General features: G+C 45.4%; 1 protein-coding gene across 3 annotated transcripts in view; it reads right to left on the minus strand.

The window, feature by feature from the left end:
* Positions 1 to 22,360, minus strand: part of ITPK1 (inositol-tetrakisphosphate 1-kinase) — a 143,084-nt gene that overhangs the window by 18,239 nt on the left and 102,485 nt on the right. For 2 of the 3 annotated variants that reach the window (XM_035539324.2, XM_035539323.2), the window contains exons 6-7: positions 4,638 to 4,736; positions 2,723 to 2,763 (exon numbers count right to left, since the gene is read on the minus strand). In XM_035539324.2, the coding sequence (XP_035395217.1) occupies positions 2,723 to 2,763; positions 4,638 to 4,736 (140 nt within the window). Of the gene's footprint in view, positions 1 to 2,722; positions 2,764 to 4,637; positions 4,737 to 5,112; positions 5,347 to 22,360 lie in introns of those variants that run through there. The other variant, XM_035539325.2, reaches the window with a different exon arrangement.

Genomic DNA, 22,360 nt, shown 5'->3' on the forward strand with positions numbered 1-22,360 from the left:
AATTGTCCAACAAGATGATTCACAGCCGTAACATCGTAAGTCATTTGTTTCTCACCGGTGGCAAGAACCACTGTGCTTTTCCTCCTTGTGCACAGACTGTTCATTTTATAATATCTACATTGTCACACTGGTATAAACTATATTGGTCCTAACCTTCAAGTCCTCTCTGCAAATATCAGTTAATTAACTCCCGCAAGCCACTGCTTCGTAAGGCAAGCAGGTACTTATCACCCTTTTTTTGCAGGTGTGGAAACCCCGAATATTTATCTGCTCAGTACAGAACTGACCCAGTGGAAAACCATGTGAAACCTTTCTTCTGCAGAGCTCTGTGCTGACTGCCCGATGGACTAGCACACAACCCATCCAATTCCCATGGTGCAGCGTTATGCTGGTTCACTGTGATGTCTCATGACTTTTAGCATGCATGAATACAGCTCCAAGAATTTGCTTGCAGGGTGCACTTGCTCTTTGTCATCTAGCACAGACCTGCTGTCTCTGGCAGCAACATGGGAACAATACTTTATATCATAATTTCCAAATGGCGTTCCTCATTATAGATGCAGAGTTCTTTTGAAGGCAAAACAAAACATTTGGCACCAAGAAATATTACTGACAACGTCCTGAAGGAATTCACTCTGAAAAAACACAGTGATTCCCTGCCTTTTCATTCCTGTCTGCTCCACATTTAGAAGAAGAGCCATTCTGGATGTGTTTCTTCAGGTTATGGGTCCCAGTGATGTCTCACAGCAGGTTCACCGAAGGACAGTTGTATTCTGACCTACTGGCAAACGGGCAGGAGAACCTTTAGGAATCATCTCTGCTCAATTCTAACAGAAACGGTGCTGACAAAGCAGGGCCCAAGCGCTGCGCTGGCTGATGCGACTCGGAGTGCAGAGGCCACGTGGAACTGTGGGACGCCACCAGAAGACCGACTACCAGCACCTTGGTTTGCTAGCCTGTGCCTTCACAGCAAGATGTGACGTCTGCCGGCCAAAGCTGGCACCAAGCCCAAACCGAAGCCTACACCTCCAGCTGTCCCTGTTAGCCAGTACTGGATCTTTCTGAACAGGCATCTTAGGAAGAAAAGCAGGTCTCTGGCCAGGCTGGGTTCTAGTTTCAGTGTCAGCTTTGCATTAATAAAACAGGCAACAATTTCTTGCTCCTAGACCTCTGGTCCATCTTTTAGACAGAGTCTACTGTAAGCAGACTATTTATTCTATGCTCCCCTTGTCATTACTGTCCACAAAACAGCATTTATACGACAGATCCTCTCTGATCATAAATACACTTATGGATCACTCCTGAGAACACAGCAACTCCAAAAGTGACTACAACTACTAAATACGTAAAGTACCATGCAAGACTTGTACCATGCAAGACTTCAGGCTCTTTTTCAGGGGACTCTCATAAGCTCTAGTTATACGTTCCTGTGATGAAGTGCAGCCTACAACTATATTTTAGCCTAATTTTTGCTCAGAAAATGGAATTCTAGGAGAAGGCTGTGGTATGTCTGCACTGTATAAAGGGACAGCAAGGAAATATTCACCAGGGAGATGGAAGTCCCTGAAAGCTTCACACATTTCAGGGTGCAGATGCAGAGACAGAAAAACAACACAGAAAACTACACAGAAAAATCAGCAGAGAACCCAGGGTTTTAAATTCATTAACGATCCACTTTTGCTCTCAGCAAAAATGTATAGCAGCTGCTCCAGCAAACTAACAGGGCTGTCTGTCATGCTTGTAAAATGATCCACACTAAGGTATGAGTGAAAAATCTAGCTGCATTTTTAAAAGTAAGTGCTGGCCATTCAAAATTTCAGCTGTAGGCATTCTGTTAATCTAGACTGACATTTCACTTCAGGGCCTTCAGTCTTCAGAGATGCTGCAGCAGCATACTGCACATTTCAGGAGCAGCTGGGAAACCTGGAACGATTACCATGCTGCTAACAAAGGAAGCCAGGCATTCTTACAGCCAGCAGGGAGGACAGGATTCTCAAAACTGAGCTGTGGTACGCAGGAAGGCAGGAAGCACAAATGGAAAAGAATTAAATCAGGACTCAGCTCGCCTAAATTTAGAGGAAGCTAAGCTCACGGAGAATGCGCTCCTTCCAGGAATACAGAACCATTTTAACTGCAATTGCCTTACGGGAATAAGGGAAAGCAGATAATTCTACCAGCTCTGTTCTTCCCACAGCTCCAACCACGTTATTACGACTGAACATGCCTGGAAACAGCCGCTATTTGCTGCTCCCTTCCCCACGAGGAGAGGAACCAGCCTGCCTTCACTCACACCTCTGCTTCATCTGCAGCACAAAGCCATTTCTTATCACTGTCACATACATGTTGGAGGGAAGCATCGTAGGGTGGAAACATGCACGCCTTAGTGTAACTTCCCACCAAAAGAAAGGCTGATGAAGGAGACACCTTGCAGACGGAGCTTGACTGGAGGCTCCAAACTGCTAGAAGGAAGAAAACTAGACGATGGAAGCTTGAAACTGCTAGTTAGAACTTTTATATCAAGAGGTTAAAGTCAGATTTAGCTACAATTCAGATAAATTTGAAAAAATAATGGTGTTATTAAATCCAAGGGAGAGGAGGGGGAAGGAGAATGGTTTGGGCATAGACTTCATTCTGCCTACTACAGGATCAGAGAGCACCAGACAAACGAGCGTGAGGGAAGTGGAAGCAGGGGGATAACACTGCAATGTTTTTTTTAACTCACCTCATGAGAGTTGGTTCCATGAGCCACTCTGGTTTTACAAACTGGATAAAGATAAAAGAAAAAAAAAAGCACCACTGAGACAGGACACACAAAACCTTTACAAATTCATTCCCACCCACTCCTACAAACATTGGATTCACCAGACCAAGGCACTGACTGTACCAGAAAACACTGACAGTCTCTGCCTCAACTGCATCCTCAGCCACTGCAAAGCTTGGCTTGCTCCAAGCACTCCTCTCTCAACTCCTCCTGCAACCGACTTGCAAACAGAGGTCATTTGTAGGACTGGACAGAATTGCAAAGCATCGGCTCAGGAGTTAGTACCACTGCTGGTACTGCCATCCTACCCACTCAGAGGGCTTCCTCACAAGTCTGGGATTCTGCCTGAGGCTGGAGCTATTTACATGTAGCACAAAAAACATTGTCCTGGAAACAAGGGAGCTGGGATACAGTGGAAGCCAACTGCTTTTCCTGCTTCCACGTTCCTGGGGAAGGATAGGAAACCAAATGGTCTGAACCAAACTAAGATACAACATATTTTTCACAGGCAACCACAGAGGGGGAAAAAGAAGTAGAAAGAGTCCTACAGTTCTGCTTTCTCCTCCGTATTCCTTATCTGCTCTGCATATTCTGGTTCTCGTCTCCTTACTAAAACTGGTAAGGGGGGAAGAAAATATATGGTCCTGCTATTATGAAACCAGGAAAAGGCTGAAGATCCCAGGAGCCGCAGGATGAGTAGAGCTGATGGTATTTATATGTTAAACAGAGGAGATAAAACTTGCATGTGGTAAAGGAGTGGATAAGACAAGACTTCTTTGGGGATTGCTGGAAGAATAAAGCTGCCAGGCAAGAGGACAGGCAGCTATGAAAGGCAGATGACCTGCACTAGAGTCCAAAATAAGTCATAACTGGAAATTTTGGAAAGCGGTGCATGATGTCTCACAGACACATGCTCTGGAAAGCAGGAGAGTTTAGGGGAAAAAAAAAAAGAAAGAAAACCAAAAAGAAGCAGGAAAAAGCACTCCCACATCACTCTTGTTATTTTATAATTTTATCATGATTTAGAGGGATTGATTCAGGCCTTCTGAATATGTAGGCTATGCTGTTTGATACAACACTGAGAAGACAGTGCATGTGGGGTGAGGAGGGGGTGTCAAAGCATTCAGGGAGCTCTAAAGTACTGCTTTGCAATCTAGCTTCAAGAGATCTGTCTGCCTCTTTTTGGAGAGCAATGGCAGCAAGGGCAAAACATGCTTTTTCCACACAACTTTACCTCTGAACCTTACAAATGAGGCAAACGCCAAGGGAACAAACACAGACTACCCAATTCAGCTCACTTTATACTGCAAAGAATCAAATAAAGGAATGAATTTAAGCACAAGTTCTACAACAAAACCTGCTAAAAAGCACAAACAGTTCACAGCAGCTGTTTGAGACTGTGGGCCTTTGGTGCCTGATAGCTATGTTTTACACTCTTTCTTCTACCCTCAAATATTATATTTGCAGCTTGGACCAGGGAAAGGAAGGAGTGGTGAAAAAAGGGGCAGACAGCAAGGGAATGATTGTCTCAAGAAAAACAATGAACACAGCTGGCAGGAGAAACTTCTTGCACAAGTTCAGGGCAAGAGGCTAACTTTGTTAGAACTATTAGCAAACCCCAGGAACACATGTTTACTGTAGAGAGGTGTTTAAAGTACCGAACATCAATAAAAAGCTAAGTAAAAGCTGATAGGGAGGGATTTTGTTCCACATTCCAAGCAGACTGCTTCACAGCTACTTGCTTCAGGAAGGTTTTAACCTGTACACTTTGGCAATGAACCACACACTCCTGCAATGTTGGCCACAATGTTCCTGAGGGACCATGTGCAATATTAAGAGCCTACCAGAAGCACCAATGAAAAACCCATTTACATACTGAAAGGGAATGCCAGTCCATTCTTCTCTATAAGCTGCAAGGTATCTTCTCCACAGGCACTTGTCAGCTCCATGAAGGGTGGTGAACAGATCCTCTCATCTACAAGACAAAAAGAGTCCACATGAAGATCAGGGGTTTACCTTCTCAGCTGCATCATTAGAAGCTATCTCCAGACTAACTGCTTCTTGAGAGTCTTGGCTTTACTTTAACAGTCAATACTAAAGCATCAGAAAGATTATCAGCCAGACATGAATTTGCAATTCTGAAAACATTTCAGAAGATGAAATGTCAATTTTCAGATGCACTAAAATGGAAATACAAAGTCCACATCTTCACAGGTAGGCAGGCAAAAACCATCACCCACTTAGGAATATGTAGCTGCACAAGATGTAACCAAGAAAGTAAAAAGCAACTGGGATCTTAGTTCTTAATATTATACCTTCAAATCACATTTTCAAAGGCATTTTACAAAAACCTGTATTGTCAGCAAGTGTGGTTGGAACAGGCAGCCTCCCAAAGCAATCATTACTGTAGGGCCACTCAGGTGGCAGATCCCAGGGTGGGTTTCTTTCAGCCAAGGTGCCAGACATGCAGTACATCCCACTGTCCATTGAGACATCCCTGTCATGAAAGCAGTACCCATCTGGTCTGGCAAGGCCAGAGTCAGAGCACCTCTTTCCACTGAGACACCTTGGCAAAACTGTTCATTGGCCTTTGATTAAGGAGAAAAAAGAAAAGAAAAAAAAAAAAGGAACCATGGTAAAATTGAATAGAGCAGTTCTGGTCCAGGGTGTTTCTGCTGATGTCTTGCGTGTTCAAATGAGGTTGTGGGATGGCTGCAGTCAAAACTCGGCCCTATTAGTGATTCAGTAAGTTGAAATGCTCTAGGACTCACGTCCTGTTTGCTGCGGGAGAACTTTGATTCCTCTACGCATGCAGCAGGAATGTGTGGAAAGCACTGTAGGACTCAAAGTGCTCAGTCATAAATCTCCACCTCTCAAGAGGGTTGGATTGTGATTTCAAGTGGAAAGAGAACTTTGGCTTCAGCCACAGCTCTGGGACAGGTTAGTGAGCCCAAAGACAAAAGCTTTGCACACATTGACGTATTCAAACCAAGGACATCAGCCAAGCAGGAGCAACCATTGAAATTAACTTGTCAGCGAGCACAGTCTTAAAAATATTGTGTCCACAGAGTTTTAACTATGGAGTCACAAATTAGTTATAACTCAAGTTAGCTGCGCAGTATAGAACCACAATTCAGAATGGGTCTGCCAAAACTCACTTGTAAGTCTTATTTCAAGGGACACAGCGTGACACCTTGCTCCAAGAAGCAACTGGAGACAAGCAAAAATGATGGGAACACCATTTGCCTAGCAAACTCAAGCCACAGATTTGCATCAACCAGCAACTTGTCTCGAAAATAAGCAAAACAGGACTTAGTACCATCCATATCTACCCCAGTGAGCACAGAGAATCCAAACAGGTGGAGGCTATGCTGTGCAGATGGTACAGAAAGTGAAAAGTACGTGTAAACTAAAACCCCAGCAAAACTAACTATATACTCTCGTAGTGCTGCACATCCAGAAACTACTTTATAAGCATCGTTTAAATGCTTGTTACTTCATTTTAAGAATATGCTTATGCATTTTCTCTCATACAGAAGGGGAAATTGCAACACTGAAAAGAACAGAAAAACCTCTGTATTTTGGTATACATATCTCAATACCTGCTTCAGTCTTCTGAGAACATACAAGAACTCAGGACACTAGCAATACTGTTGCTGCAAGAAGTTTTCTGCAAAAAGAAAAGTCTATTTTCATACATCCTAAACGGAGCAGAAGGATTGATACTTTGAGGTCAACCTCTAAAAAGCTAAACAAAACATCCCAGACTTCAAAGTTTTCACTTCACTGGTATGAAAACAGAAAGCAGCATCCAAAAGTGACAGGTACTGTAATATTTACAAGCCTTTGCCAGAGCTAAAGTTCCTTAGCTGGATGAATTTAAGGAATCAGATTTAGTTTACAGATACTTGGGAACAACTTTGCCTTGGCAGCTCTCCTACCCATATGCTTAGGGCTCACAAATAACTTTGCCTTCAGAGTGCAAATGCAGAGGGATGTACGGTTCCATCTCACTTCCCAAGCAAACAGCAATCAGAGACAGGGAGGTTTCAGTGTTCCTGCCAATTACAGGACACTTGCATGGGGAGATGAAGGAAGGGGCAAACAGTAATCTCTTTGACTTTGTACTTAGGAAAGACCACCTGGATCAACAAAAGTGAGCAGAGAAGACTCTTAGAATCTCAAAGTGCTCCTGTTGACTTTGCACAGCAGTGGCATTTTCTCCACCAAGAAGGCAATTCTAGCCCACTAAAGCCTCTAAACCAGACTCTTAATTCACGGCCAGACCCGAGGACAAACAAACCCTCACTCAACCCAAGGTTTCAGTGCAGCCTACAGCTAGGAAGTGCTGCTCTGAGTTTAATTGCACACACTGCAATTCTGAAGGTAGCTGTCAGTTTAAAAAAAGCCCTCCAGCTGTCAGTAGCGATCCCTTCTTCCTTCTCCAGGTGGCAAACACATTCTGAAGCTCGCTCATCACCAGGCTCCCGCTAGCAGAGTGACTGCAGTCTCAGCACACCTTCTCCGCCCTGAGGTCCAGGACAGACCTAATTCCATGGCTGAGGCTCAATCTCTGTAGTGGTTCATCCGCATGAAATCAGCCCGTACAATCCACCAAGAGCAAGCAGGCACATTTAACCTTCCCTTCGCCTCCCCCCGGGGTCAGCAGCTGCAGCAGGATCCTACCGAGTGCCAGCTGGGTGCCGGACACTTGGCTGCTGTCACTGCCCCTTCACAAACCTGTAGTGACCGGTCACCACAGGGAACCAGTGCCAAAAGGACAACACTAAATATACAAACAAATGACCATAACAGTCCAGAGGTGAGAACAGGAGCCTGGCCCCACCACTGACTCTTCGTGTTGACACTAACCCTCCAGCCTGAAAACAAGCACTACTCCTATTTGCATGACAGAGACCTAGTGAGGACTAAACCCTTCTCTAAAAGCCCTCTGAGAACTATTGCGTGCCACTAGATGTGGCACCCTTCCACACAGCTGCCTTACACTCACAGAAAGGATCATTTCGGTGGGTCAGGCCACCGAGCTGACCCAGCCCAGAGCCTCCACCACGACTCCCTCAGCTCGCAGCTGCGCTTTGGGATGTGCCTGACTAGAAGAGACATGTAAAACAGCACGTTTGGAAAAGACTAGCTTGCCTTCTGTCTGTGGAGATGTACAAGTGCCCTTAGTTCTCGAGAGATTATTACAAACGCAATTTCTATGCTCTCCACTTTGGATCTGACAGTAAAACTCAGGCCCTTCCTCCCTCACAGCGGGCGCGCACACTGGGGCACGCGATTAGCAGACAACCACCGTTACTGGCCCCATCTTCATGCAGTCTTTGGAACTGAAGACATCAGAAAGAAAAATCTCTTCATATGTCAGAGGAACGCTGTGATAAAAGAGGCTATATATTTTTATAGGGCACATTTACAGAGTGGTATTTCTTTATTTTTCCAACTGCCTGGTAGACTGTCAGAGGCCTGCCCTTGGAAACTGAGACAGAACTGCAGGTGGGCCATGTCAAATCCAGAGCTGGCAATGAGGAAAGGCTACTCAGACAGGGAGAGGGTTCAGCTCCCACTTCAGACAACTACCAAACGTATCTGTAGCATTCTTGTTGTTAGAAACAACACATCATCACTAAATGCAAGGTCAAAATGTTGTCACTGTGTCCCCACCGCCATCTTTGTCCTTATCTTTATTGTGTGTCTTGGCACATACTTTGCAGTGTCTGCTTTCTGTATTTTAATTTCTTCTCCCTTTTCTTCAAGAGTATCTGAATCTCACAGGGTGCTCCCTCTCTCCCTGATATTTTACTTTCTGGATTTCCTCTCACCCCCATCCCCATTTCTTCTCTATGCTGATCTTTTTTAACCATCGTTTCTGTTCTTCTGTTCTTCCCAGCCAGGCCTGCTCTGGCCTGAGCTTTGTCAGCGCAGTGCTCCGCTCCAACGGAGCAACTTGAGGTTGAAGGAGGAACACCCGACTGATGAAGGCTAGCGTATGGCACGATTAGCACTGCTAAACAACAGGAGAGAGGTGAAAGAGTATTCATAGCTAGGTGTTGGTGCCATGGAGGGGATTATTATAGATGAGGTTTAACGATAGTGACGGGGCAATGGGATGTGAAGATGTGGAAGATGCAGACTGAGAACTGGTTGGGGAAAAAATAAGTTTTCTGGCAGTGAGAATTGGCTGACATTGCCTGAGACTTGCCCAAACGAGATGTTGAGCAGTGGTCCCCTACCCAGGCCCTGTGCATCGTTGGTGGCCTGCAGACAGACTGCAAAACGATTACAAAATACCCAAACCCCCAAAGGAAGAAGGCACAAGAAACCCAGCACTGAACACACACTCCCATGCAGCAGGTAGGCAAAATAGATAAAGGAAAACTAACAGTAATAGATGTCTGTTCCTAGTTTAAGCAAATCTTAAGTGATAATAAACAGAAACCACCGTGACAGCGCTGTACAAGTCTCTGGATGGTTTTCAATAAGGGTAGGTAGTCCTTGCACTATAAAAAGTTGGGAAGTGCAGAGGACAGCTGTGGATCACTGTGGAAAAAAATAAACCCTAAGAACAAATGAACAGAAACATATTTTCCTATTCAGATTTCTGTGGTCTTTACAACTTTGGAGAGATAAAACAGCAAATAACAAATTGCAGCTCCAATGCTCTGCATTCATAAATCAAAAAACTGCACTTCTTCAGAAAAGGATTTAAAAAAAACACAGTTCATGGTCACAGATTTTCTGTGAAGATAGCACAAAACCTGTGGCTAGGAACAAAACCACAAGGATGCCATTGCCTATTAAACGTCAGATTTATAGTCTCAACATGTGTCCCTACATAGTAATTCACCATCCTTCACTGTCTAACCTAGGGATTAGGAAGCAGAGCAGACACACTGAGGAACAGATATTTGTTCTCAGCCCCTTGCCATCAGCCCCTTGCCATGAGACCATGACCACCACGCATGTCCTATCCCAGAGTTCCCATTGCAAAGTGGGGAGAAGGCTTCACCTATCCTTGGTGAAGGGGTGCTCTATGAAGCTAGATTAAGGAGAGTTTCAGGGAAAAGTCTTTTTGATGCTACTGAGGTCATTACACCACCTAAACAAACTACCTGTTTGAAGCTTCGGTCTGAACATCAGCAACCAAAATCCTGAGAAAGTTACTGGAAAAACAAAAGGCGTTTACTCAGGATTATTTTATCTTCTGGCCAGGCTCCGTACTGCCTCTTTAGCAGCAGCATCTTTGTTTAGCCCCAGAAGACACGAGGAGCACCAAAGGAGGGGTACATCAATGAGGAAGAGAGAAGGGTAAAAGGAGTTCCTGCAGTGAATTTCTGAAACAGGAGGGAGGAAGCAGTTTGTTAAAAGAGCACAAGAGGAGGCCTGGAATCCCCTGGCAATGCGACAGACTTGGCCCAAAGCACCTGGAGGTGTGATCCCCTAATTCTGTGGAAGCACAATAGAGCACAGCTCTGCCTGAGTTGCTCTCTGTGACTGGAAAGGCTACCAGGATTATTTCCGAAGAAACAGGATGCACGGGCTCTTCACACAATGCTCTACACAGAGAAGTGACAAAGCTCCTCCTGAATAGCGCTGGTGTCTGCTGTGAACACCCATTAAGATAAGTAGAAAACCAACCTGTCAAAATCAGGACTGGCTCAGGTCAGTCACTATCAAACACTCACAGAGCAAATGTTAAGCCTTAAGCTAACTGAAAGATTTATAGCAGACCTTATCAAACTCTAAACTTCCTACTTTAGTGGAAAAAGCCACTCTAATAGAATAGTTGGTTCGGTGATTTGAAGACGCTTAAGCCTCTTTAAAAATAAATGGAGATTTTCAGTAAACTGTGCTTCACTGTAGCTGCCACCAGTTTGCACTACTGCACTCTGCTCCTATGGGGATAGAGAGGATGCATGGCCGGTACAGCATCTTTTTCTCCTAATACAATAAGGGGAGGAAATCTGAACTTCCAGCTCACCCCTGCCTCCTAAGTTCATTTTCAACAACAACAAAAAAAAAACATCAACCAAACACACAGACAAGCTGGCAGGTTCTTTTTTTAGCATGCAGCTGAACTTTATTTTGGAGGTATCTTAATTTAAATCACTACATGATATTCTTTTTGCCCTTCAGAATCACTTTAATCTCTGTAAACTTTTCATAGCTTTGGACTTGTTACTTCTGCTATGGTCATGACAGTATGTCGAGGAGTTAGCCAAGCTAAGCCAACCCAGGACTTGGAGAGACAGCAGCCTAGTCTTTATCATTTGCAAGAATCCTTTCCCTGCCGCTTTCTCTGGTATTTCATTTTTCAATCAAAGCTTCATTAAAACCACAGCTTTATAATGTTCTATTAGGCTTATTCCTGTATTTCTGAGCTGTATTAAAAATACTCTCAAGTTGTTTTTACTTCACAAATTTCGGTGTCTGTAGAATACTGGCAGAACACATCTAGCTCAAACATATGTTGATTCTTACATATCACTGGAGGATCAAACCAGATCTGAATATCCACAGGTTTGCATCTTATTTTTAAGTCTGTAGGGGGAAAATTCCAATTCTTATGACAAAGCAGCTGTATTTGGGGTGCATTTAGCAGCATATTACAAAGACACAAGAGGGCAGAGCAGACTTAGCTTTGTGGGCATGGTGCTAATCTTGCCATACCTTTAAATACAAGGAATTTTGTACTGCATATCTATGCTAAACGATCATCTGCAGAAGCAACAGTCTTGATGTCTAATAAACTGATGATTTTGAAGCACCTGGCCAGTGAGTCAGGAAATCTCATAACTGAGTATAAATAAGAAACTATTCAAAAAAATCCCAGGAACCTACCATTTACATGCAGTTTAGGAGTGCTAATGATGGCGTTTGAACACAATAAATTCAGCTTATGTTGGGGAGCAATGATAGAAGTTGAAGAAGAAATAAAGAAGAAAGCCAAAGTAAAGCCAACCTAATGGAGGTTTTTGCCCCCAGCTTCCCTTGCTGAACTCTTCTTCAGCAATAACCATTTCACAAAGCTATGGTCCGCACAGTGTCCTCCCCTACCTTTTAGATCCAGATTTTTATCTTATGCCCACTTTCCTCAGAAACAGGGTGCTCCTGTCTGATTCCCAAGAAAGGAATTCACCTTTCTTGGGCAGTTAGGTGGAAAGCAGCAGGCTTTGCAAACAAGCGTTCAGCTTACTCACTGTGTTTGAGCCTCACGGGTATCTGGAAGCAGACCAGTGCAACTACAGACATGCCTTAAGTTAAAACAGGCCTGTGGTGAAACACGTTCATTGACACGGCTGATAACATGAGCTCACGGAAATGCAACAAGTTAAGAGGTGAAAGATTATCTCATTCAGGAGGCAGATCAGAAGAGAGACTGGGAGATGTGTGTTGATCATCAAATTGCCTAATTTTTCAGTGAGTAAGAACGGTTGCCACCACCTTGCAAACATAAGGAACAGGAAGCTTTGCAGTTTAATTTAAACAGACAAGAAAACTCTTCCACCCTTCCCTGCCCACCCCCCCTGTTTTTAAAGTACTTGACTTCAGGTGCTTGAGAATGCGTCATTTTGGCTATGCTTACACTTACTGTGCCCCCAACTTAAAGCCTGTTCTGTTTCCTGCAGTGTAAGAGGATCACCTGAGAGTGGACTATCTACAGACCTCATCCCCCTCCACTGTTTTTCAGGTTTCATAGTAGCACCACAAGCAGAGGCTCTTAGGGAGGCACTCTGACATACCTGGCAACAGAAGCGGGGGAAATGGACCAGCTTTCCAGCAGAAGAATAAAAAACTTCTGGCGCTTCTTAGGCTCTGTGTAAAGAACTATCTCAGGCAAAACTCTCCAATAAATCATGACAAAGGGTGGAAAAAACTGCTAGAACCGCTTGTGTTGAAACTGTAAGATTTATTCTTTAGAGCAATGAAGCTGTACCAAAACTCAGGGAATCATTTTACAGACTGGAACGTTTCCAGCGTTACAGGAAGAATGAAAGCCATTTTCCTCATCAAGTTAAAAAATGAAAGGGATTACTTGGCAGGCTCAAGGAAGACTTTATCTGCATTTTACCCCAGTAATGTTCCACTCAGAACCCTGGCTTTGCAAGTATTAATATCCGTGAGACCCCAAAGAGACTTCCAGAAAAGAGAGAACGCAAAATCTGCTCTGCAAGTATGCTTGATGTTAACGTAGAATACCTGAACCCCAATTAAAGGCAACTCAATGGTCTCCAAACAGTAACTTCTACCTGCTGTGTTTCACGTACTTACCTATATACCCAGGTATAGTAACGATAGTTACAACTGCCAGTTTGAAGCAAGAAAAGCCTCCAAGTTTAGCACTCTCACCAACCCGGACTGCTTTAGTACACAGAACGATAAATGAACGACAACTCCCTCCTCTGAAACACAACAGTTATCTAACGGTCCAGCGCAGCTAATTTCATGCTTCCTCTGCCCAAATACTGGCTAAGAAACTACTTAAGACTGTTACAAAACAATTTCCAAGCTGAACTCCCACCTGCAAACTACACACCTCCAGGACAGGAGCTGATGGGATGCTGGTTTGCATCCCTCTGGCCTAGATGGTGGGTGAGAGCAGCAGGTGGTGGCCTGCACTTCTCTGTACAAACACACACAGCTCGAACATGGCCAGGGAGCACCAGATTCGGTGCAAAAATGCTGCTACATACTATGTGTTGGAACTTGAAGGAAAGGCGTTAGCACCAGGGCTCTCGTGTGCTTGAACAGACACTGTAGGATGAAGGATCCTCGTAGCCAATTGATACACATGAGAAATTCAGCTCACAGCAGAGCAGCAGTTTGCTCCATGCAGTAGGACGCTAATCACACTGAGGAATATAAGGTGAGCCTTGAAGGCCCGACACCGAAATCCCTACTGTTTTTATTTGCATGCAACTCTATTGATTTAATTGAGTTACTTCCTGTTGGCTGAAGAATCCCTCTCCATGTCTCATACAAAGTATATCGTCTACCAAAAAATAAAACCACCAGCGAGTATTTGTCAGGGGGGATGAGGGGATGATGCCAGACACAACACAGGCAGCTTTTTCTTGTCCATGACAGAGTTCATTTGCAGACATTAGAGTACCCAGAAGAGCAGAGAGTCAACGGAAGCTCTTTATAGCTCTAATCTAACAGGGCTGATGGCCCTTAACCAGATCAGTTTAATGAGCTTTTGGAAGCTAAATCCTGCGAGAGACTACACAACGCATGTCCCATGCTTTCAGCAAATACCACTTCCAAGCTGTACATGCTGGGTCAGAGGCAAAGCAGCAGCCCCCAAGGACTGTGATATACAGCTTCCCCGAGGCAGAGGGGCTTCTCAGGGCTGGCCGTGCAGGAGTGGGCTCTGACAGCACCAGCCCACGGCCAGATTAAGCCTCTGGAGCAGAGCAGAGCCAAGCAGAGCAGAGCCAAGCAGAGCACCACGTCTGCAGCAGCTCTGCTCCAGCTCACGCCGGGCAGGAACAGGGCTCCTGGCTTCTAGTGCAGACCTCACTGCTGGCGCCGGGGGAAATGTGAATAACCACTTACCCATCGCTGCCTCACCAACTCACGTGTGTGTGAGCATGCCGTGAGGTGCAAGAGCTTACACGCGGATCTATAAAGCACAGCAAGATCTTGGGAGAGCACGAATAGGAGAGGCGTATCGCTGTCACTGTGCCACTGAGCAGGGCTGACAGCAACTGAGCTGAGCATCTCCAGCCTGACATTTCAAGGGTCCAGCCTGAGCCTAACACAACGCGGGGCCACCTTGGTGCTGTGAAGTCAAAAGGACTTTCCAGAGACTTAGTCATCGCTGTTTTTATTTGTGTTTCATTATGTAAAGCAGCTTCTCAGAACAAAACTATGCACTAGCAATGGATGTCTCGCTGCATCACGAATGAAACACAAGAACATGGTATTTCAGTAACAGCGGAAATAGCTGTTTAGTCTGAAACAAACATATCTTTAAACAAGGATAGATAAACCCAAGCAGAGACTTAAGAATCAACTCAACAACATATGCAAATGACCATGAGCCCTAAGTTTAGATCTAACAAAAAAAAGTAACATCCTGCCCTACACTGCCTTTCCTCAGATTAGCAAACCTCTCTAATATATGGGGGACATTTACCACCTACAGTTCTCATAGCTCAGAGCTTGAACTTTGTGGTGTGGAAGGAACAACCAAATGAACAGTGTTTTTTTTAATTAAGGAACATTTTGTATTTTGAAGTTAATACCTTAAAGAATATCTGTAGACAATTCTGAAATGCTTAGGAAAAATGTAATTTTCCTAACAGGAGCCCTGCTTCTGGCCTCAGAGGGTTCTGTTCTGCATGTGCTTGCAGTGGACACAACTGGAGCACACATCCCAAGGCTGCTGCCTCTGCGGGCTCTGCTGCAACTTGATGGTTTTCCAAAGTGGAGTGGATAGAGCCCACTTTGAAACCACCGAGAAAAATAACTTTAGACAAACAAGCTCTGGGCATTTTTATTTAACACCGGAAAGGAAAAAGCAAAGGCCTAGCTACGTGGGAAAGCTTTGTTGGTGTATGTTTTTCTGTCTTAATTATGTTAGTATAACTAGCAGAGGAATGCACACACACCACTCTGTTTACATTGGGTTAATTTCTTCCTTTAAAAAGTCTTCAGATGGCTCCGCGCTTTTTTTTCCCCTAAGTAACTGCAAAACACTCTGGGTAGACATTGCAGCATTCCCACACTGGATCCTAGATGATCAAAAACAATGTACTACACATATGTAAAGGTATCGGGGGCAAGGACCAGCAGACCTTCCTGGGTACCCCAGAAGCCGCGTTGTTTGAGTGAGCTGACACTATTACCCCTCCGCTGCCAGACTGCAAGGAGGAAATACCGATCGCCAGGACTCGGGCTGTCATGAAAAAGGAAAAGCAGTGGCTTGCAAATTCCATGGTGCAGGTGTCCGAGCTCTGTATTTCTGCTTGTGTCGTCTGCTAAGAGGGCAGCCCTCTGTCGATATCCAGAAGAAATTGGTTTCTATTTCATATGAATAGCACAGCCACATGATGCTCCTTGGGGAACACCTACTGCTGGACCCCTTCCCTCACACCGTGAGGCTGGGGCTCGGGCACCGGCGTTGGTGCCATCAGTGCCTGAGCCACAGGTCTGAGGCTGGGTGCATCAAGCAGCGAGGAGCAGCAAGGAGCCTCCTGCTCCTTAGTGAAAGCAGTTGGCAGATGGCTTTCTGACCATCTCATATACAGAAACCCTTCTGTGGTCTCCTCCTGCGGGAAGTGCAAGCGTTGGCAAAAGTAACTGGAGACCCTGTCTTCACAGTTAGTGCTCAAATTTAGTACCACTTCTCCTGTGCTTGCTATGCTAGCTGTTTGCATATATTTGCCTTCCAGCCCTACGGAGATGAATATAACCATCTCCCTAGAGAGCAACAAGGTTCAGGACCTCTAGACAGGTTTAGATATAGCCTGATTTAAGGGACTCCATAAATACCCATCTGCTACAACAGGAGTGCCTGCCCGGTCACCCTGCTGCACCCACAACGGGGAGGCAAAGCTGCCCGGGGGGCCCTGAAGCGGCGGTGGGGTTGGTTCGAAAATTCCCTCTGAGAAACACGTCTCGTGTCCGAAACAGCAGAAATTAAAGCAGGCTGAGATGGACGACATGTTTTGATTGTAAAACAAAGCCAAACCAATCCTCCCAAACAACTCACATGGAGGGACACAAAAGGGCACACCCCTGTGCCAGAAATTCCACCCCTCTCCACGTGTTTAGCATGCAGCCAAACCCCACGTGAAAGCTCTCCCCAAACTATGCAAGTAACTGTACAAAGGGATTACTCTAGAACCCGGTCTCTTTCACCAGCCAGTAATCCCCTGGGTCTGCACTCTCTGCAGCCATGTACTCTGTCAGACTATCTCCATTGATATGGTGCTTTGGGTGACCTGATGTAGTGAAAGATCTCCCTACCCATGGCGGTGGGGTTGGGCTAGATGATCTTCACAAGTCCCTTCCAACCCAAAGCACTACGATTCTATAATACTCTGCGGCCATAGCACAAAAAATCCCACTGGAGTCTATTGCTGCGTCCCAATCCAACATGTCGCCCTCTGGAAGAGTCTAGCCCTGAAAACCTCGGTGCTTCAAAGCAGCAGGCCTAGCACTTGATCTCCTCCAACAACTTGTGCAGGAGGACTGGCAACAAAAATGTATGGGAAGGAAGGATAACCCAGCTGGGACAGAGTCCTTCACCATCTTGTCAGCACCGGTGGCAGCAGCAGGAGCCAGGCGTGCAGCGACTGCAGCCTCCTGCAAGCAGCTCAGCTGCTGCCTGCTGACATATGGCCATGGTGGAAGGGGGCATGCATCTCACCCACCTCATAAATCATAGAATATCCTGTGCTGGAAGGAACCCACAAGGATCATCGAGTCCAACACCTTGTCTATGCTAGCTGTCCGTGTACCAGTGTAGCCAGTGGAAATGGGCACCTTTGGACCATTCTTTACCTTATATGTTCAATAGTTTAGGATTAATCACTCACGGTCATACGTATCTCTGCTCAGTGATTGCAGAGGAATGCAGACACCTAGTAGTAAGTACACAAGCAAATTTTAGCTAGATAACGTCAGGTACAATGACCTGCCCTTAGCTGCTCAACAATTACCATCATGTGAACAGCTGCTGCAGTCAGTCAAAAGAATCTTCCTTGTTTTCCTGAAATGTGTATTTCTGTCGTGCACTACACAATGCTGACCTGCATATTATGAATACTCAAAGAAATACATACCCGTATCTGAGTTACTACATGAAGCCAGAATTCATGAACCTGCCACCATCTCCTATCAAAGAAGCGTGACAGCAAGAGAGGAGATGTCTGTATGCAAAAACACCCTAAGTAAAGCCCAGGAATGACAGAGAGCTTGTGGCTGGTTTGCTCAGTTTATATCTAGCGATGCTAGCCAAGACAAATAGTCTCCTGAATCATATTCTCCATGTTAGCAACAATAAACTCCCAAATAATCTTACTAGTTTAAAAGAGAAAGAAAATATTACCCTGTTCCATCTGACTGTAAGCATGTCTCTGTGGTTTCATCTTGGGCTCCTCGGCACAGGCTTGCTGCTGCTTATTGAATCTTTTGGTTATAACATATTAACCCTGGATTACACGTCCCGTTCTTGACTAGCTGGTTGGTATGGGCTGAAGCAGTGGGAACAATCTTTTTCCTATGTATCTTTGTATGGCATTAAGCTGGACGAGTTGTACCAGCTTCAGCAAGTCGTTCCCATCTGCTGATAAAAGGACCAAGCGTACCGAGGCATACTTTTTTTTTTTGTATTGGTTTATGTGTTTAAGGTTTGATATAAGAGTGTGATGTCTAAAACCCAATTAGTCAGAATTGAAGGTGCACGGGAAGTGCTTTTCCTACAGATTAAAATACTTTAAAAAAAACACAACACAAACATTGCTGTGTTTTCTACATATAACGCCCACATCTTCTCTATTAGTCTCCTTTTTTCCCTTGCTGATAGGAGTGCTGGTAGGAAAGCATTCACTGTCTCGGTCCTCTCATCCTGGGGGTCCTTTAGTTCAAGGACTGTCCCCAGGCCTTCTCACACATTGCTGGTTTGTCCCCTCAGGGGACCTTCAGCTCCTTCCCTCTTCCCCACAGCCACCTGCCGTGCTAACTGGTGGCTCGGGCCTCTTGCCATTCCATCCCTTCCCCTACCTACCTACACTGCCATCTTTTCAAACACTTTCTCAAGATAAACTTTTTTCTGTGACAGCTCTAAAACCGGGTCTTTCCTCAAGCCTCCTCTGCCAAAACTCAAGCTTACACAATCACTTTTTTCTCCTTTCCCTGGATGGTTGGATCTCTTTGACATCTCTCCTATTTAATAGCTTGAAAGCTGTACAGAAGTGTCTTAAGTATGTGAGTCTTCTCAGTGAAGTACATATGAAAAAGACCAACAATACCTCATGAGGAAGAAGCCTCAATTATCAGGAAGGAGCCAAAGAAAACTGAGCTACAATGCAGCCACAGGCTGGAACACTGAAACATTAAAGGGTGCTGAGTGAGCGTGGGGAGCTGCGTAAGAAAGCTTTTGAACTCCTGGCTACCTGTCCATAATTCCTAGAAGCACTGCACCTATACCGAGAAATACAGGAACACAGCCTCCTAGAAGGTCAGCCTGTCCCATATCCGTCCATTAGCTAATTCTTACAAAGGGGGCTGGGAGCCCTAAAAGTTTGTAACAAAACAGCCAAGTTTTCCCCTTTCACACCAGCCACTGCCAGGATCACGCCTGTGACATACAGACGGACCCTCTGGAAGATGCCTTGAGCCACACGGGCAGATTCATTTAGGAACACCACCACACTGCAGCTCAGACTATCTGATCAGCAAAGGGCGATGTTCCCCTTCTGTTCAGTGTCAACTCCCAGTTTTCACCTTTTCTAAAGGAAAAGAAACATCCTTTGTCTTCAGGAAATGTTTTTCTTTGAGAAAACTTCATTTACACCTGCTGTCCTCCCACCTACTCTTGGGTGGGCAGCAGCAACGGTGTGTTGAAATCCCGTGCTCTACTCAGGGCACAGCCTGCATGAAGGAATTTACAAGTTACTAACAGGCTAAGTAATATCACAGGCTAAACTCTATTCTTAATTACGTGGAAACAAACGAGCATTAAGGACCATCCAGTCAGGAAAATACTGGATTTATACCATGCCGGTTGTAGAATCTGAGCTCTGCTGTGTAGGTGGATTAGAAGTTATGGAAAGAGCTAAATTCTTGGCTAATTTTCAAGCAGAGAAACATTGCTAAGCTCAACAAGCTAGACAGCTCTCAGCATGACCCATCATGGTTTGTATAAAACATCTTTGATTTCGTAGACATGCTATTTCCTTTTAGTCTGATGTAGTTAATGACCTTTTTCCAGGCTTCGAGAATCTGGGTAGTCATTTTCTTTGTGACAGACTGAGAATGCTATAACAAAGTCCGGGCGATAGAAGACATTCAGGGCAATAGCATTTCCAAAATGAGGAACTTGTCTGTAGCTCCGGGAAAGCTAAATACTCCAGGGCAATTAGTAGATTTCTGAGACATGCAGTCATGTCTTTCATTCAAAACTTTGCTAATCTGATTCCTATTAAATGAAAAGAATTAGCTTGTATTTGCAATGATTAAAAAAAAATAAAAACAAAGCCACAACAGTAAATACTAGGAATAAACATTTCAACTAGCTAAAATGCTCATGAAAGAATGCTCGCAGAAAACCCAGGCGTCTGTCACTGAGGTACATTTCATTTATGCTAATTTTTTCAAATACACAAAGCTTCACATCCACTAAGGATTCTTTCCACGTCCCTGGGCTATCCAGTGGGACTTTCACGTTACTACCAGGGAAGCTGAAGTGGGTCCACTTCAGTGAACTGAGCACTGTTACAGTGGGTGTCAGGACCAGGTTCAGGACCAGAATATAGCAGCATTTCTGCCGAGCCCGCACGCAGCGCTCCTCATTTGGAGATCACGCCCTTTTACAAAGGCACTCCTCATCACCACTCCATTTCACAGTCAGTGAAAATAAGAAACAAAACACTAAAGGCTGTCTGCCCAACAGACAGCCTGCAGATGGGTAGAAAACCTCATCTTTTTTGTGTGATTTCACCTGAACCACGAACTTCCCAGCTCCTGGCCCTGAGTCACCAGCCTCACAGTGCAGCTGCTGAACGATGCTTGGTGAGGCAGTTAGATACAGGAAAAGGAAACAGATACTGGAATTAAAAAAGTGCAGTGGAGATGTTTATAAAACTATGACCAGCACATGGAGCATAAGCATGTTAGCTTATTCTAAGAATGCAGAACGTGATCTTAAATAACGTTAAGATTTGCAAAGACACCCAACAAAGACTCACTGCTGCATGCTTTAGATGAGACTTTTCTGTTTCTGGAAGCTCAAATCCATGCCCGTTTGTTTGCTTTTAACTTCATGTTCTTGCATTGTTGCGATTACTATTGTGGTTTTCTGGCCTTTGTGCCCACGGATGATTTCCCCTGCTTGTAGCTGTCACCAGCACGGTGCAGGTACCCAAGCATGCTCAGTTCTGCAGAGCCCCCTCAAACACAAGGATCAGCACTCCAAGCACTCCAGAAACAAGCCTGACACGTGCTGTGCAAACACATCGCTTCGCTGGGGCAGGGGAGCTTCTCTTCCGGGCTCCAGCTCATATTTGGAGAAGATGAGATTATGCAAACACAAGACTTCCGAGACCACAGCTTTGCCCCAACACGAACATTTTAGCTTTTCTTCCTCTTCCCTGAGGCCAGCGCTGGCGCCATGCATTAGCAGAAACCCATGCACCACGCGGTAAGCAACAAAGCCAAGTACATACAGTTTTCATGGGTAATTTCCATCCCTTCCCATTACCAGAGAAAAGGGCACCAGAAGGCGTGAGGCCACTGTGGGCAGGATGCTGTAAACCCCAACACTGCACTAAGCAGCAGCACCAAGGCACTTTCTGTCTCGCAGGGAACATCCTCCAAAACCTGACATCACAGCTTCCCTGCAGGATTTAACGTGGGGGGTGCTGCTGCTTCTCGGTGCTGCTAAATTCAGCTCCGCAAGCATGGAAAAGCACTAGAGAAGGAATCCTACGCATTGTAAACAAGGGCACATCAGTACCCTACAGGGGCACAAATCCGGGCAATACCAGCCTGTTCTGCTCCCGTGAGCCTGGCTATCAGTCACATTTATGCACTGAGCGCAGCAGCCCGAGAGCTACACAGACAATTGCAGAAACTCATTCATGCCGTGCCAGAAGACGACACGCTGCCAGTTCGAGGGGGATTCTCCCTCCGAGAGTAGGGGGAATATTTTGTTTCCAAGATGCAATAGGAGTCAGAGGCGTCGTAAAACTTGGAAACTGGCAGGAGCTTACGAAGTCTCAGCCTGACACGGAGCTTGTCCTCGGGAAGCCCAGGGCTTTAGCCCAACAACAGGAGGGACCGCACCGAGCCCTCCTCGGGGCATCTCTGCGGGAAGAGAAATTGATTGCGCCGCTCAGCTGAGAAAGCGGAAAAAAAGCAGTGTGCGGAACAAGAGGATCACAGCAGGTGCCGATATTTCCCAGTCTCCAGGCACGTAACATCAACATTTCAGGCTTCTCCGTCAAGCGTTTATTAATGGTCTCATTAGGTTTCTGAGGAACTGTCTGCACAGCACATAGGAGAGTACAAAGGCAGGAAACCGTCAGGAGATTTGGTGTTGTACTAAACGGGGGAGCAGAGAACGTGCCAAGGTTTTTACGAACAGACGACGCCTGCAGGTTCAGTAGTGCTGCACGGGACACGACTGCGATATTCACTGCGTGTGGGCTCTGCCGCTGCTTCTCGAAGTGCCACGGAGCCAGGGCCAAGGCGGCACCGAGTGAGGGTACCAGCAGAGAGCAGGTGGCAGCGACCTGTCTCCCTCACACAGATCTGTTGCTACTGCAGCGTTATTTCCTGCGTAGATGGTGTTTACTTTCACGGACTACTTTTATAGCACTACACAGAGAAGGCAGACATCCTGCGTAC

This window comes from Cygnus atratus, chromosome 5 (assembly GCF_013377495.2).
Source record: "Cygnus atratus isolate AKBS03 ecotype Queensland, Australia chromosome 5, CAtr_DNAZoo_HiC_assembly, whole genome shotgun sequence".
In the NCBI taxonomy this organism is placed as follows: Eukaryota; Metazoa; Chordata; class Aves; order Anseriformes; family Anatidae; genus Cygnus; species Cygnus atratus.